A 13,429-nucleotide genomic window follows, 5' to 3' on the forward strand; every position below is an offset into this window, starting at 1 on the left:
GTTGCTGGTAAACTCTCCATCCTGAAGTATTTTATATGGTTCAGAAAAGCTAAACATATTGCCAAATGGTATTGTGAGAGAGGTCAGCTAGCACTGATAATGCTCGACTTAATGCATGCCTATTCAATACAGCACCAAATATGAACACAAGCAAGGCATGGCATGAGACCCATTGAAACATTTAATGTCTCACATCTGAGCCCAAACTCATTGGCTTGGATTGCACTGGGTGTAATTCAAGAGTACCTACCGAAGCAGCTGCTAACACAAAAATATGGTTGTCATGGTTTGGGGTTGCTTTCTTCCTTTGTTCCCTCAGAGCTTAACTGAAAATTGATCTCATTGCAGGTTTCTGATTCTACAAAAAATGAATGAGCTGCATGCATCTCCAGTAAACCATGCTCTGTAATCATGATGGTCACCCTTTGCTCCAGGGCCTGGGTACTGGGACTGAGCTCTTCCTGCTGCAGCAGGAGGTCCCTCTTCATGCTACTTGGAGTAGGTCGTGCCTTTCCTCACCCAGCCCTAACCAGTCAAGCTGCCCTTACAGAGGTTACAGAGGAGCACACCATTTTGCTCCTCAATTCCTCCCCTAGAAATTTCTCTCACACTTTCTGAAGAGCAGCCAGTAGCATGTATTTAATGCACTAAGAGCACACCCAAGAAATAGGTAGCCTGTTACACCTAAGAACACTGACAGTACTAGGAAAGAAGAGATAAAAGGAGTGTACTCTGTCTTAGAGCTACAGCACCTTAGGTGGCAGAAACAGCTCTGACTAGTATTTCAGAGCCCTCTCGAGCTTTAGACAGGCGGCAGACTCAGACACAACAAGCAGGAGATGAACACAGCTTTCAAAACTTATTTTATTCTCACGCATTTACTGACACAGGCAGAATCCCCGTGCAACTTGCAGAAGTCGGGAAACATTCCCCACCATCGCTCAGAAGTAGTCAAGAGGATCATCTCTGGTTTTGCCAGTTTGATAACTCTCAAGTCTGGGACCTTGTTTCTCTTGAGGAAGGGCTTGGAACACCATTAAGTGGGCGTAGCCAGTATAAGAGTCAGAAATTTGGACCTAGAAACCAGAACAGTGGGAGAATGAGGATCATGTGTGAAAATAAAAGGTGCTCTTACATACTTGGAAGGAGATCTTCTCTCAGAAGCTTAAGTTTAGGCATATCTTCACTTCTACTTCAGTGACTCTTAGCCCAACTCTGGATGGTAACAGGTGGCAGGAAATACATGGAGAGCTCTGTCTCTACGTATCACAGATTGTAATAAAACACATAAAGAACATCAGACAGATGTTAATGGAAAATCAGGACTTCTTGGGGGTAGAAGCACCAGAAGAAACAAAAGGAGAAAGTTTTTGATGGCTTTCCATTTAGCTCTTCGAGATCCTTGTCCATCAGCTTCAAACTTCTCAGGACACTTAGAGCAGGAGACAAAAGCCTAAGTCCTAATGGCTCAGAGGAGGGACAAGATGCAGACACCATATCAGCTCCTAGACGATACAAAGAGATCTATCCAAAACCTTCACATGGTCTTAAGAACAACCCCAGAGATGCCATGACAACTTGAAAGCCAAGATCCCTTGTCTTTCTTACTGCAAACAGGCTCCTGTCTGGACACACAACATGACATGTCTTTGTGCTTGCAGGGATGAGCATGAGCGGCTGAAAGCATTTTGAAAATAAACTTGCCTTTCCCTCCACAAAGCCCTCACAAAGATTTCCTACACAGTTGCACAGAATCTCCTGCATACAGAGCCAAATACAACAGGTGCTCAACTCTTAGTGTGTGAGGTCTACGGTATAAAAGGAAGGTTTAATGCCTTAGGCTCTTAAGAGGTCTTTACATGCCTTCTGGTGACTGCAGTGTTGCACTATGTTTGTCGTTGTCTGCATTACATCTCAGCTGTAAATTTGTTGGTAAAATATTAGTGATGTGGAAAATATCCAAGTATAAAAGAGCTCACTCCAGTTAACGCTAAATTGAAGAAGTGTTTCCGGTCACTTGCAAAACTGGGCAAGACAGCACCAGTCACCAGTGCTATAAATTCGTTTTTTAAGTTTGATTACATATCAGTCTTAACTTCTGAGTAGCTTGGTCAGGCTCCTCAGTAGTAGGTAGGCTACTCAGTACTTGGTAGGCTTACCATGGACAGCACGCAAGTACTTTACACATGTGATTGCCTAGGTCAGCCATCAGCACTAAGGGAAGAAATCTAACTGGGCGTGACTTCTGGCTCTACCGCAGCCTTCCTATGAGTCGTTACTCTTCATTGCTCACCAACTCGACCACAAAATGAAGGCACATCTCACAGGAGCAGGGGAAGGATAAACATCATTTGTTTAAGTAAGACTCAAACTGGCCATACAAGTAGGTGGCCTGTCAGTACTATTCCCTTGTACCCACAGAATGTAGAAATAACTGGTAACAGTTATGTTAAGGAAGGGCTCAGGAAAGGAGGTTTGGCACTATCTGTCCTTCCTGGGATCAACTAAATACGGGCATCTGAGAGCAAATGCTCTTTACGTCTCTGCAGAATCACTGTTCCCCAAACCCTATCTGCCAGTTCTCTTCCATAAAAAACAAACTCTGACTCTTGTCAAGAGAGCGCATCCTACCCAGGCTTATATCCACTCATACGTGAGGTTATGTTAGAGCAGTCACATGCAGGGTTTGTGCTATGTACAGAAAGCCAGCCTGCCTCTAAGCAATGTTCTCAAGCCTTCAGTTCTGCTTGCAAGATATGACTTGCAATTTCTGATATGTTACTTCTCAGAAAACTGCTGAAATCCATGCGTAAGGCTTTCCAATAGAGGATGAATTGCACTACATTTGTCTGCAAAGTGGTTAGTCTGTTTGTTTCTTTGTTTGTTTTAACTAAAGAAAGAACAGGCAGGCTGTACCTCTGCAGCAGATGACACAGAACCAAAGGATCAGCACACGTGCTTGCATACAAAACCGGTCAGAAGAATCTGGGATGCTCGCATTAAATTAAAAAATGGACTAACTCTCCATCAAATGCTCAGGCTGGCTTCAAAGTAATCATCATAAACACTACTGGAGGACACAAGAGGGAATATGAAATCTGCTGCTTTGCCTTCAAAGGCAACAGGACAGCACAGTTCCGGCTAGTTTAGATAATTTGAGCTGAGAAGGCTATCCACTCTCTTCAAGTGAGATGATCTTACAAAACTTATCATTCACATCTCAACAAGCACAGTGAAAGTTGTTTACGTTTTTATACTTCTATTCTAGAGTAGTGACAGAGGAATTTTATAAGCAGCTAGAGATAGTGTTGATTCTTGTTGGTCCCATCAGGTTGTCTACATTTGCTTCCCTTTCTTGCTATAAGCCACTATGCAAGTCACCTATATTGTTTGACTACAAAATAATCCCTCTTATAAAACATACAAACCTTAATGAAGTAGTTTGTTCCAGCAACCAACTGATCCCTATATACTATGGCTTGAAAGATATCAAATGTTCTGTTTTCCCTTCTTTCAAATTCTGCCTTCACCTGTAAAAAGAAAAAGAAAAAAAAAAAAAAAAAACAGTTGGCAGGTTCTTATTTAGGCTGTTCCTTCCCTTCTACCACTCCAATTTACATATTTCTAAACACGTACCTGTAAGAAAATAAACCCAGAACCATCAAAATAATTCCATTTACAACCACATCTCCAGCATTCTTTCCTATTTCAAGTGTTGCCTCCAGCATACTTTAACATCACGTTAGAGTTAGGCTTCCTAAACAATATTTTCCTAAAAGCTGCATATTGGTACTTATCAGGTACAATCTTCTCCTTTCAAATATAGCAACCACAGTGCAAGAACAGTAGAGTTGGTCTTTTGATTGTATTCAAAGATTAAGTGAAGGTAGCCAGTACTATGCCTGCCTATGGACAAGGATGAAACACAGAAGTGATTTGGGTTTGTCTTACTTGCACAGTGCCCATGCAGAACGCTGAGAAAAATACTTCCTGGCAAGGGCATTTTCTTCACTTTCAACACTCAGTATCACCACCTGGTCTCCCAGCCTTCGCACAACATTCACCCTTCACACAGACTTCATCTTTAGATAGGTTGCAACTCACCTGGTCAACAATATGCTGGATTTCTGGAGTAGCAGGCTGAGTTTTAGATAAGCCCCCAGGCTCCATAGTGGCAGGTAATGTCTCCGAAATGATGGGTGGTTCTGAGGAGGGAAGTCCAGAGCAGTCTGAGAAGAGTCAACAGGCACCTTGTATATATATATCTCTATGTACCATGGAATCCTATGACTATTAACATATAGAACCAATCACTACTCTCATCTTAATCAGAATATCTCCTGGCTGGCAACTTTAAAGGCTTCAGGAAAAGTGTTTAATGCACAGAGGACTAATCAAGGGGGTTCCTGAGAATAAGCCTGTCATGGGTAGGATTACATTGTGACGAAACATAGTACATCCTTGTATTCATAAGAATGTTCTTTGCATACACACTAACATGCCACTTCTGAGTAGAAAAATGTCTATGGTAAGCAAAGCTGGAATCACAAGGTATGCCCTTCAGTTTAACCCTTAACAAATGAGGGAAGACTTCATCACGGCCTACAGCTTCCTCATGAGGGGGAGCAGAGGGGCAGGTGCCGATCTCTTCTCTTTAGTGACCAGCAATCGGACCCGAGGGAATGGTGTCCAGCTGCAACAGGGGAGGTTTAGGCTCGACATCAGGAAGAGGTTCTTCATGGACAGGGTGGTCGCATACAGGAACAGGCTCCCCAGGGACACAGTCATGGCAGCAAGCCAGTCAGAGCTTAAGAAGCACTTGGATTGTGCTCTTAGTCATACGGTCTGAATTTTGGGGTAGAGCTGTGTGGTGCCAGGAGTTGGACTCCATGATTCTTGTGGGTTCCACCCAGCTCGGGATATTCTGTGATTCTGTGATTCTGTGAATTGCCCTTTCCTTGCTAAATTGGGATGTTGACCACCCACCGCTGATACAGGAAATGGCCCCCTTTTGGGATGTAGCATCCATGGCTAATCTTGGAATTGGTATCTTACTACAAGGACAGAGTGTCAGCCTGCAGGTCGCTGTAGTGCCTTTCTACACAGCTACTTTGTAAGGATGAGAAAAAGAGAAGTTACATTTAGCAGTGACAACTTGATACCATGTTTTAACCAATTTTAACCAGTGTTTTAACCCCCTTAAACAGTTCCAAGTTCTTCTGATTAATGATTCCGCTCCTTTTGCCTGACATCCTGACGTCGGCTTGTGTGGTCCATGTCCTCTTTGGATCTGTTTGGAAACAAGGTCTTGCTGCTCCCACGAGTAAGCCGTACCGCAAAAAGAGACTTGGTGCTTTGACTCCTGTTTGTACAAGATCCCAGCCGGAACCATTTTACGCACATCAAGTTTCATTCAAGTTTACGCACACAGAGATTCATGGGAGATATCAAAACCTGGATACTTATTTACCTTTACCCCAGTTTGCACTGGAAAATAGGAAATACCTTTGGGCCAAATTTAACTGGGGATAAATATTTCCAGTTCCTCAAAGGAAATTCCTGTTGTGCCTCATGAGCAATACTAGTGTTTGTAAAGACAGACATTTTCCAGTTAGATTAAAGTTGCACCCAGGTATTTTGTATAATCCTGTTAACAAGCCAATGCTTCTTCTGGGGCAATGTCTGTGCCAGCAGGTGCTAAGTCCTGTGACCTGGCAGAAGCCTTTTGTAAGGGGATGGTGGTTTGGTAAAAATCTTGCATCAAATCTGCAAAGTTGGTGGCTGTAATAACATTGAGCATTCAAACTTGCATTAGACCAATAAGGCTCGAGAACAGTTTTTGATTGCTGCAGTAATACTTTTACAGCAGGAAAGAAGTCATCAGGTAAATCACGTACAGAAGACAAAGCCCTCTTTACAGTGGGATCCATGCACAAAGAGTCATTCAAAGCACAAAGCGAACAAGGTAGAGTTACAAGCAACATCAGCAAGAAATGCATTAGGGTTACCTTGGTTTCAAGCTCTGTAAAAAGAGGGGTGTAATCTTAATCAGAACGAGATGAGGAGAGAAATGGTGAAAACAGGAGCAAAAAGCCGTATAAAGCACTAGTAATATTAATAGAAAATGTAAGGAGCACCTTAAAATCTTATGTGTATAATGGCTCCATGCCAGCAAGAAAGGTAAATGACCATCTCCAGCCATCCATACCCTAAGACAGTTGGTTAGGGCTCAAACTACAAGCCTCTTGCCTCTTCACCCACATGCAGGTGACCAGTCCATACATTCAGGAAGTGCAGCAAAGCCTCACTCAGCATTTCCAAGCACTCAGACAATCTAGACAGATTTTATATGCAGGAACATTCATGTTTTTCTTGAAACTCCAGGGCCAATTTCCTGCTTATTGACTTCCTCACAGATAACGAGTGATGCAACAGACTGAAAACGTGCTTCATATCTAACTTCAAGACTGTTCTTGGTACATAGAACTTGAGATTGAGGAACTAGAGCTGACTGGGGTCTAAATTCAATGGTATACAGATCAAGATAAGAGCATGTTACAAACCAGGATGTTGCAGAATGCCCCAAGCTTGAGCAGCAGTGTTATGTAACTGGATGAAAGCCGGATGAGGAAAAACTGCTGTCCTAATACCACTTCCTGAACAAAGTGAAAAACATTCACAGTTCTTGGGAATAAAGGGAGTGGCAGGTGTTGGAAGTTTTCCATTTTCTCTCAGTTCACCACACCAGATGAGGAGATCCTCACAGCCCCGTTCATGGAGGGAATGACAATTCAAGCCAATGAGTTCAACCTCTTTCATCTGTACAAGACATTGCTGATTCACTCAAGCACTGATCGTCTTCTGCCACATTCCTACCACGTGTCTCATTCACACAGCAAGACAGATGAGCTAGCAAACTGGGAGAGCCAGCTCACCAAACTAAGGCCACAAGTCACAGAGTACATCCAATAACAGCACAGCACCTGGGCTAAACCAAGCCAGTTTAGAAATTTCTCCACTCACCAGGATGCAGATCTCACTAATGCCCTTGGAAGGTATTCTGATTCGGTTCCCAAAGCAACACAACCCCTCTGGAGAACGCTTGCTTCTGATTACTGAGAAATGCACTAAGTACAAAGGCAAGTTAGGTTATAATCTCAGGTAGACAGTAGGAGTGAAACTAAAGACTTTAATAATGTGTGGAAGTCATTCCACACTTCTGGGTTTGTTGGGTTTTGTCTTCAAAGCACAAGAACCTTTTTCTTCCCCCAGAACGCAGAGTTGTGCAGAAGGGAAGGGAAGCCAACCTTAACTGTTCAGCTGACACTGAAGTTTACACATGAATATTAGCCCATTGTCTTTCAACAGATGTATTAACAGCTGTCTCAAAATGCAGTGATACATCTAACACCAGGGTGCAGTGCTCTCTTGCACACACAGCTCATGAAGTCGCTTTGAAATGCTGACAACTCACAGATTTGTTCATCAGTGGCAACGAGCTATCTAAGGCAGCCTAAACCTCTCTCCATTAAGCTCTGGATGGAATTAAACAGCATTTAGAATGTTGCCTTGAAAAGAACAGCCATCCTCATTACAGCTCTGTCGCGTTAACACGTGTAGACAATTACCCATTATGGGCCCGGACAGATTCAGGGTACCAAACCATCACAGTCTCAGATTTAGCACTGAATTATCACGGTCATGGATTCACCAACAATGTAACACATCCTTAACAGTCACATTCAGTGAGAACTGTCACAGCTAGGAACAATGCAATTCAGTGCAATTTATCACAGCAAGAGGTACACAGGTTCTTTGGATTGCCAGCGATGATTTACTGTCTGCAAAAGCAAGCTAACATGCATGAAATACACAGCCTGGCAATTCATGCGTTAAAAAGGTACAAAGACCCTACAGAGATTTCTATGTTTCTGCAGAGACACCCACTATAACCAAGTGTTCAAATCTCACCCAAAGGTGTCCCAACTGTGGGAGGGGGGAAGAGGGGCTCAGCCCGTCAACTGGTCCCAGAAGTCAGGATGCTATCTTCCCTAACATCCCCTCTCTCTTCATCCAATTTATATTACTTTCTGTCTTCTAGGTGGAGATTGAGTGACTCTAGTCATACACACCTTCCTTATGATTGGTGCTAAATTTTCTCGCTTTTGTTTAATTTATAGGCTCCGAGAAATTCAGAGCACATGCTCAGTGAGGGGTGGTCGCACCTTGGAGGTGGGTAGCTTTGGGGATGGAGGTGTGTTTTGGTGTTATAATGATATTATAATGAGCAAAGTTCACCAAAAGGACAGCATTTTGTCAAAAACATGGCAGGCCATTGGCCCAGGGTAGCAAATATGCAGCTTATCAGTTCCCTTGTACCTTTGAGTTCCCATCTTAACACGGAGCCTGGCCGTGATGTCTCCACTCCACTCTACTCCACCCTCCGTACAGTTCCTCTTAGAGGCAGCACACCAGCTTCCCCTAGTGCAACAACATCTAAGGTTAGAGGCCTAAGGAACACTTTGGTAATGCAGCTACACTCCACCCTGAAAGCTTCTTCAATGCTGGACATTGTCTTTGAAATGTGAATATTAGTTTAATCTTCCTAGTCACTTTAGGCAATTACTCCACAATCTCCTGCAGAACATTGACGACCTTGACTGTGTCTCTACTCTGGTCCGATGTAAACAATTTTAAGTAGTAAACAGAAATTGTAGTCAATAAAAATACCGGTACAGTAACAACAACAACAACAAAAGAATCCAAACCCTAGGATAAGGTATTTATGAGTAATTTTCAAACAAAAAATGAAACCATCTCCCTAGAAGTGACTGGGACATCTAAAGAAGTGGGTCGGTCTGATGGTTGCATAGTGAGTCATAAGACATGACTACCTGCACGAGATCAAGACTCAGCAAGGATATCAGCTAAGCTTCTCGTTAAAGTGCTTTTACTTGCAGAAACAAAGTTTCAACCAGAAAAGGGATAAAATCCAGGTATTTGTTGGCTCCAGTATTTGATACACGTGACATCAAGAGGCCCAGTAATGTTGTGACTACCTTGATGGCAAAGTTGAAAGAGCATTCAGTCACAGACTAAGCAAGATCCCAGAATGGAAAGGGGTCACTAGACACAGAGACCATTTTATCTGCACTCGTTTAGCATGGCCCACAGCTACACCAGTGCCACTTACATCCCATCACAAAACATCCCACCGCACAGACAGCACATGTGCACCTGCAGCCCAGAAAGCCAACCATGTTCTAGGCCACAAAGATGATCAAGGGGCTGGAGCACCTCTCCTATGAAGACAGACAGAAGGAATTGGGATTGTTCAGCCTGGAGAAGAGAAGGCTCCGGGGAGATCTTAAAGAGTTCTCAATGTGCTCTGACGAGTGCCAAGTAAAGGGCAATAATCACTTTACTCTCTCTTCTGCCTCGACTCCTGCTGATGCAGCCCAGTGTGCTGTTAGCCGTCATTACTACCAGGGCACGCTGCTGGTTCATGCTTAGTGTACTGCCCACTGGGACCCCCAGATCTGGACCTTGATCAAGAATTAGCAGAGTGGGTTGAAATCAGGTCTTTCAGGGATTACTTCTCTCTCAGCTCTCCATACTGTGTCAGGATGTCCATTTGTCATACGCTGTGGGGAGTCATTGCCATGATCCCCCAACAAGCTACAGCTGCATGTGACTCTGAGCTGTTGGTAGCAACCGAGCCTAGTGCTGAGCTTTGTGGAGGAAATACAAAATGTGCTGATCTGGGGCAATTTTGAGACCTGTGAAAACAAACCTGCACAGCATCTAGGGTGAGTTTGGGAGCACAGGACAGGATAGAGGCAGTGGAATGCTTACATCTGCCCTCCACCATGCTTCCTAACATTCAGAATCCACTCTTGTGTACAGAAAAGCACCAGAGTTTGGTCCAGCATCTGAGTGGTGGCAGTCGTGCTCACTTTCCCCAAGTTGGGATGCAGGCAGGATAGCAAATGTATTCATGTACAAAGAAGAAGTGTAATATATCTGAAAAGAGAAAATCTATTCACTGCTGTTACTCTTGTGCTAGGAGTGGAGTGAGGGCTTCGTAATGATGCAGTGCAATGAAGAAGGCCTTCTAGGTAGCACCAAGCTTGCAGCAGGGATTCCATGACTCTTTCATATTGCCCTTTTGAACAGAGAATATAATCTGCTTTCCTACCCAAGAATCTTACTGTATAGCCATAAGATTCTTGGCAGACAAGTGTGGGACAGAAAAGGTGCAAGCAACATATGAGAGCTCAATTCCCTATCAGATGTACTGGGCAAGTTATTCTGACTTCCTGAGCACAGGCTTTACACTGTAGAAATTGGGAATGATGACTCAGAAAACTTGTTTATTATATTTTATTTCATTTTATTTTATTTTATTTTATTTTATTTTATTTTATTTTATTTATCGGGGGGGGGGGGGAATTTACAGTTTGAAACGCTTCATATTGCAGTTATTAAATGATGGTAGAACTAGCCAGTGTTGTAAAGCCTCAATCTGAGGTGTGTTGCTTTCCAAGCTTGCTTTTTGGAGGCCTGTCTGTTACGTGATTTGAAGAGGGAGCTAACACTGAAGACAGCCCTCTTCTTTTTGAACAGATCACATATGTTTTAAATCTTCTCTTTTTAAAAGACCTAAAGTCTTGTGGATGTACATAGGAAACCACTTTACATTTGTTGTTAAATATACAGGGCAGAAGAGAAGCTGAGACGTTAACAGTGGAAATAACATCAACATAAATCTTCTAGAATAACAACACAGTGCTTTGGTAGAGGCTGTCTCCAGACTTGGTCTCTGTCTGTGATGATGGAACCACATCACTGTCTTGGTTGTGCTGCCTCTTTAGACTCCTGGCCTTGCTTCAACACACAAAAAAGACCTTCAGGGTAATCAGGCACACTGATAAGGTGAGCCTTCAGTCCTAAATACATGAGTATTGCATCAGTCTTAATCACTTGATGTTTCCTTAAGGTGAAGCCTCAGCTAGAAGAAAAAGAAGGGAAAACCTTTGATGTCTTCAGTGCAGTGGAGTTTAAGGCTCAGGTGGTTGCTGGAACAAACTATTTTATCAAGGTAAAGGACACAGGGCAGTGGAATTCCTCCTAGGCTGCAAAAGGTTGATTCCTGTTCCAACAAAGAGCAAGAAAATACCTTTTTTTTTTTTTTTTTTAACAAATCTGGAAAAAACAATCTAGTTCTCTCATGCCATTCTCTTACTGCACAGTATCTGAAGGAATCACATAGCTCTCCTTTCATCTTTTGCTACTGCAAACTCAAGGAGCTGCACTGGCTACAGTGCACCTCAACCAGAATACTGTGCCTGAGGCGTGTTTGTGGACTTCCCAGGTCTGGAAGTTGCAGGGGAGAGACACTAGCACGTGTGGATTTGCAGCAAGCAGCAAGAGAAAAACATGCATCTTTTTATGTACAGTTTTGCAACGGTGAATACATCTGTAGATTTAAGGTATACTTAAATTCAAGTGTATTTTATTGGCAAATACCGGAAGGTGGACTTGAACAGAAAGATTCAGAGAGCAAGGGAAAAGAGGAGTACTGTAGCCTTTGGAAAGAAACATTCCCTTGGTAATCATGTTTTTTCTCTTGCAGCAGTAGGATATAATGTCCAGTAGAGGGTGTATGAGTTTGTTTGTTGTTTTTTTTTTTTTTAATTTGATGTTTTTCTGGATCCTAAGGAGAAGTCCTAGAAAGGAATTCGAACTTTACAAGCATTTCTGCACTAATAAGAGTAAGTACTTCTCTCAAATTTAGACGGTATATTTCACTGGCATGTCTATGTTTTCATTTCTGATTTTTCAATACTGGTTGCTATCTTGCTCAGGCTTTTTCCATGAGCCTTTTTCACATTCCAGATGACTAAATCATAGAATCACTTCAGTTGAAAAAAGACCTCTAAGATCATCTGGTCCAACCCTTAACCTAACACTGCCAATTCCATTGTTAAACCGTGCCACTAAGCACCACATCTTTGTTTACATTATTAATATTTCTTTTACTTAGAAATACTTTGTTTTAATTGGGTGAGACAACAACAAAGGCTTTGGGGAAGGAGGATGGGGGTTGGAGGTCAGGTGTGTGTGTGTTGGTAATTTTAATATTTTACTTTGGGAGAGGTGGTGCTGCATCCTGAACTGAGAAGAAACAGCCCACTTGTGTATGACACCAGGGCAGATTCTTGCTTCCACACTGAAGAAACTACACATGCACATTATTATGCCTCTTGTGGCAGGAATACTCTGTGAGCATGTAACCAGAATGGTTTAGAGCATGATCTGCTTCCTAACTATTAAGGGGAGCTTCAGGGAGCTCAGACTACTTTTTTGCATATATTCTTTTGCTCACATCAGCCCAAAGAGTCCTCCCACACTCCCAACGTAGAACATTGGTGGAATACGTCAGGGCTGTTATGCACTGCTTGTTTTGCTAAAATAAGGTGCTTCTGGAGATGGTATTTTTTGTTGCTGGTAAACTCTCCATCCTGAAGTATTTTATATGGTTCAAAAAAGCTAAACATGTTGCCAAATGGTATTGTGAGAGAGGTCAGCTAGCACAGATAATGCTCGACTTAATGCATGCCTATTCAGTACAGCACCAAATATGAACACAAGCAAGGCATGGCATGAGACCCATTGAAACATTTAATGTCTCACATCTGAGCCCAAACTCATTGGCTTGGATTGCACTGGGTGTAATTCAAGAGTACCTACCGAAGCAGCTGCTAACACAAAAATATGGTTGTCATGGTTTGGGGTTGCTTTCTTCCTTTGTTCCCTCAGAGCTTAAATGAAAATTGATCTCATTGCAGGTTTCTGATTCTACAAAAAATGAATGAGCTGCATGCATCTCCAGTAAACCATGCTCTGTAATCATGATGGTCACCCTTTGCTCCAGGGCCTGGGTGCTGGGACTGAGCTCTTCCTGCTGCAGCAGGAGGTCCCTCTTCCTGCTACTTGGAGTAGGTCGTGCCTTTCCTCACCCAACCCTAACCAGTCAAGCTGCCCTTACAGAGGGGCACACCATTTGGCTCCTCAATTCCTCCCCTAGAAATTTCTCTCACACTTTCTGAAGAGCAGCCTTGTGTTTAATGCACTAAGAGCACACCCAAGAAATAGGTAGCCTGTTACACCTAAGAACACTGACAGTACTAGGAAAGAAGAGATAAAAGGAGTGTACTCTGTCTTAGAGCTACAGCATCTTAGGTGGCAGAAACAGCTCTGACTAGTATTTCAGAGCCCTCTCGAGCTTTAGACAGGTGACAGACTCAGACACAACAAGCAGGAGATGAACACAGCTTTCAAAACTTATTTTATTCTCACGCATTTACTGACACAGGCAGAATCCCCGTGCAACTTGCAGAAGTCGGGAAACATTCCCCACCATCTC

General features: G+C 42.9%; 1 protein-coding gene across 1 annotated transcript; it reads right to left on the minus strand.

The window, feature by feature from the left end:
- Positions 1 to 941: 941 nt before the first annotated feature.
- On the minus strand, positions 942 to 4,170 carry LOC311215073 (cystatin-B-like; the record flags this gene model as incomplete). Its single annotated transcript, XM_084296066.1, has 3 exons — positions 942 to 1,076; positions 3,429 to 3,530; positions 4,105 to 4,170. The coding sequence occupies 3 exons, from the start codon at positions 4,168 to 4,170 to the stop codon at positions 942 to 944; spliced, it is 303 nt and encodes a 100-aa protein (XP_084152192.1).
- Positions 4,171 to 13,429: the final 9,259 nt, after the last annotated feature.

Source organism: Netta rufina (assembly GCF_964035555.1).
Source record: "Netta rufina genome assembly, chromosome: 1".
In the NCBI taxonomy this organism is placed as follows: Eukaryota; Metazoa; Chordata; class Aves; order Anseriformes; family Anatidae; genus Netta; species Netta rufina.